The sequence below is a fragment of the Manihot esculenta genome, chromosome 8, assembly GCF_001659605.2.
Source record: "Manihot esculenta cultivar AM560-2 chromosome 8, M.esculenta_v8, whole genome shotgun sequence".
Taxonomy (NCBI): domain Eukaryota; kingdom Viridiplantae; phylum Streptophyta; class Magnoliopsida; order Malpighiales; family Euphorbiaceae; genus Manihot; species Manihot esculenta.
The window spans coordinates 25,453,458-25,457,100 of NC_035168.2; the positions used below are offsets into that span (position 1 = coordinate 25,453,458).

General features: G+C 37.2%; 1 protein-coding gene across 1 annotated transcript; it reads right to left on the reverse strand.

Moving 5' to 3' along the window:
- Positions 1-743: 743 nt before the first annotated feature.
- On the reverse strand, positions 744-3,299 carry LOC110621396. Its single transcript, XM_021765677.2, has 3 exons — positions 2,132-3,299; positions 1,441-1,986; positions 744-1,144 (listed from the first exon to the last, which is right to left on the reverse strand). Exons 1-3 carry the CDS (start codon positions 2,996-2,998, stop codon positions 1,040-1,042), a joined length of 1,518 nt encoding a protein of 505 aa, XP_021621369.1. The 5' UTR covers positions 2,999-3,299; the 3' UTR covers positions 744-1,039.
- Positions 3,300-3,643: the final 344 nt, after the last annotated feature.

Genomic DNA, 3,643 nt, shown 5'->3' on the forward strand with positions numbered 1-3,643 from the left:
GTAATCGTTTTGAATTTTGACATTTTCCACTCTAATTTTCATGTTAAGTCTCTTATCATTTTGATTTGGAGCAAGAATGGTTAACAATTGGTGAAAGTTCCACTCAACTTGTCGTCAAATAATTACCTGGAAGCATTCTATTGATTTCTTGTGTGTCATTGCATTAGGAGTAAATGGAGAACCAAATGAAGTTTTATTGTGAAGCACAGTGGACTAGCAAGGGCAAGTTCATTAATTTTTAACTGGTGCTATATATGATATTGTGAAGTTTAAGTTAATTATTGATATTTAGTTAAGTCTGTGGTGTGTTTATTAGAATGAGAGTTTGTACAAGTGTGTCATAGATGCTAATCTTCAAATAGTTCGTCAAAAATATTAGCATTACTGACAATATGTTTTAGCTGCGTGGTATTGCAGAGTGGGATCCTTAGGGTGTTCTAGATGACTCATGCATGTGCCTTTGCATCAACCTGATTTGGTGGTGAAATGTTCAACCAAAATTAATTTGAGCTTATAATCAAAATTGTGATAAAATTTTAACTGTTTAAAATTAAAATTTTAAAATATTAATATGAGTTAACAAAAATATTTAAATTATTTAAGTTAATAGCTTTTCTTTCATTTTATTTTTTTAAAAAATTAGAATATTAAAAATAGCCTTTTTTTTCTCTTTTTGTTTTTTTCCCCAAATTCAAATTAATAGAGAAGGCAAATTTGAGACTTCAAATTATGAATTCTCTTCCTTGAAATAAGAAAAAGATTTTTTTTTTTTTTTCTTTGTATTGTCAGCTCAAGAAAGAAATCACAAAGACTTTCAAAAAAACAAAATCAACCTGTTTTGCGTAGGAGACGCGGCAGTAAAGTACAAAAAGGAAACTAAATATGTACAGGAAGAAGAACAAATCCTTGGTGACGAGTCCGTAAGTAGGCCGCAGTAGTTGGCCAATTGGCATTCAACAACTGAAGCAGAATTATTAATTAGCTTGAAGAGACGGAGTGTACAGCTCCAGCAGCTTGGGATGATTCCGCGTAAAATTTTCTACGGAGGAGTGACGCTTTCAAATTGATGGCAACCTCTAATCTTGACTCCTACCACCTCCTCCATTTTGCTGTTGATTATCTCGCAGCACTGCCTACGTGGTGCCTGTTCATGCAATCGTTCAAATTCCAAACGTGTTAGACACTATCCCAATTCAATTGTCATGAATTTCTATGCAAAACCCTTGCGTTTTCTCATACTCTCCCACCATTTGCGCATAAAAAATTGGTATAAAATCGCAGGAAATTTCGAAATTAACAATTCACTTCCTAACAAACTGTTCATAGATAATTTTTAATTAGATTGAGTCCATATAGATATAAATTATTATCTATTCGTATTGAAAAAAAAAAAAAAAAAAAGTGTGAAAGAGGCAAAGCAAAAAGGAAAAGTTAGCTCACCATATTCCAAATGTCAGGCTTCAAAGTGGAACTTGTCACATTGACAAACTGAACTGCCTGAATAGAAGCATAGTCCGGTCGGTCACAACCTTCATTTCCTTTCTCCACGTGTCTTCTGTACGTGGTCAAGGTCTGACCCTGCCCAACACTCTCAACCCGATCCAAGAAATATACAACGGGTCTCTCACACGGGTCATGACTCATGGGTTGAGTGTTGAACGTAAATGGACCATTGCTCCAACTCCGCCATGTTTGAAACGTTTGAAACGCAGTCTCAAGTTGCTTAGCCGTTGCCAAGTATGGATATAACTGTATGGTGTAGCCCCAAGAGACTGACACCGATCTACTACGGTTCCAATCGTAACAGAAACTGTGCTGTAGAGTCCGACCCGGATCCATTCCGTAAGGTTTGATGAGCTTATTGAGCGAGTCAATCTGAGTCATATCTGGAAATATTGATTGTACATAGTCTAGGTGGTGGAGAGAGACCAATGGCGCTAGTGGGTGTGAGGCTAGTAAACCATATGGGTTTCCTCTTATATCAACCTGCAATCACCATTCACCAACCAATCAATAACAAACGGCAATGAATTCGGAAATTTTTTTACTTTTAAGCAGAAATGTTAAGAACTGTGTTTCAATGGAGTCCATTGGATCTACAAATCAACAAAAGACTAGGCTCGAGAGGGACCTGGTGGAAACCAAGCTCTTTGGTGAGAGAAACACCAATCTCGCTCATGCAAGCCTGAACTCTCTGATCGGAGCCGTAAAAAAATGAGTATCGATCAACGCAGCCATCCAAAACTCTGACGAGCTCCTTGGCTAGAGGATAACTAATAGCAAATCCACCACCCCCATAAGCCATTGTATACGAGTGTATCACGTCTTGCTCAACACTCTCCGAATTGCCTCCGATATAATACATCTGATTATGATCGTATTTTGCTAATATCATCACTAGATTCTCTACAAAAAATACTGTATCATCATCTCCCATCACAAACCACCTCACGTTATCAAATCCCAGCTCAAAGCTTTCTTTAACAATCCGTGCAATATGCAGAGCAGAGCGAGAACCATACGAGCAGTTGTACTTGAACATCGATGTATCCTCCGAGACTTTATAAGGAGGGGAGGTTTTCGGCCACTCTTCTGTCTCTGGAGGTTTCTCGTCAAGCCAAACATAACCTCGAGTAATTTCAGGCCTCCACCATAGCTCACAGTAGTGCCGCCGCTGATTCCATGTCTTTGCAGACCCACCAATGCCAAATAAAATATGGGATACATTTGTTTCTTGATAGTTATCGCCAGAAGCGTTATTACTCTTGAATAACTTCCGGTGACCGTATAGTAAAACTCGATCGCATTGAGGACAAGAAAACCACTGGGATTGATTAGAAAAAGCAGAGTAAAAAAGGAGAGAGATTGAAACAACAGTGCCCACAAGAAGAGTTGCTTTAACGAATAAAGAGAAGATATCAGCGGCTTTAACTGTCGGAAAAACCAGGAATTTCCAGAATTTGAAAGGATCATGCATTGTTTTTCTGGGAGAAGACATATCTTTTCCTTTGAGACAGCAAAGAGAAGAAAATAAATGTAAACAAAGATAAGAGAGAGATTGGAATTGTAAATAAAAAAAAAAAAAAAGAAGAAGATGATGAGCGGATTCTAGGTTTTGACGCCTTGAGATCTCTTTTAAAAGAAGTGTAGAGATGAAATCGAAGTTTTTGTTTTTGTATTTTTGGATGATAATAACAGAAAGAAATATCTGGGCTTTTTCTGCTAAACAAGGTAGTGCGAAGCTCAACGGTAATTGCGGAGATTGATTTGTCAAGTTAACAAAGCCAATTTCTTTGGGCTGGCGGATCTTCGAAAGGTCGTTAATATATAGGGCATCGAAATCCTCCAACGTTTTCCTTCCTTCTTTTGATTTTTTTTTTCTCTCCATCTTTGACTTGCTCTTTAGTTTGTGTTTCTGCCACGTCATCCATTAATAATGTTAAGACTTGAAGACAACCTATCCTGCGAGGCTTATGCATATGTCATGTTTGGAAACAGACGAATTAACCTCAGCACGTCTTATCTATCAATGTGGTGTAATGGGTCCTTATATTCTTTAAAATAATGTGAAAATAATATTTGATGTTGAGTTAAAAAAATTTAAATAGGAAAGCGAAAGACAACTTTCCTTCTCTGACTAATG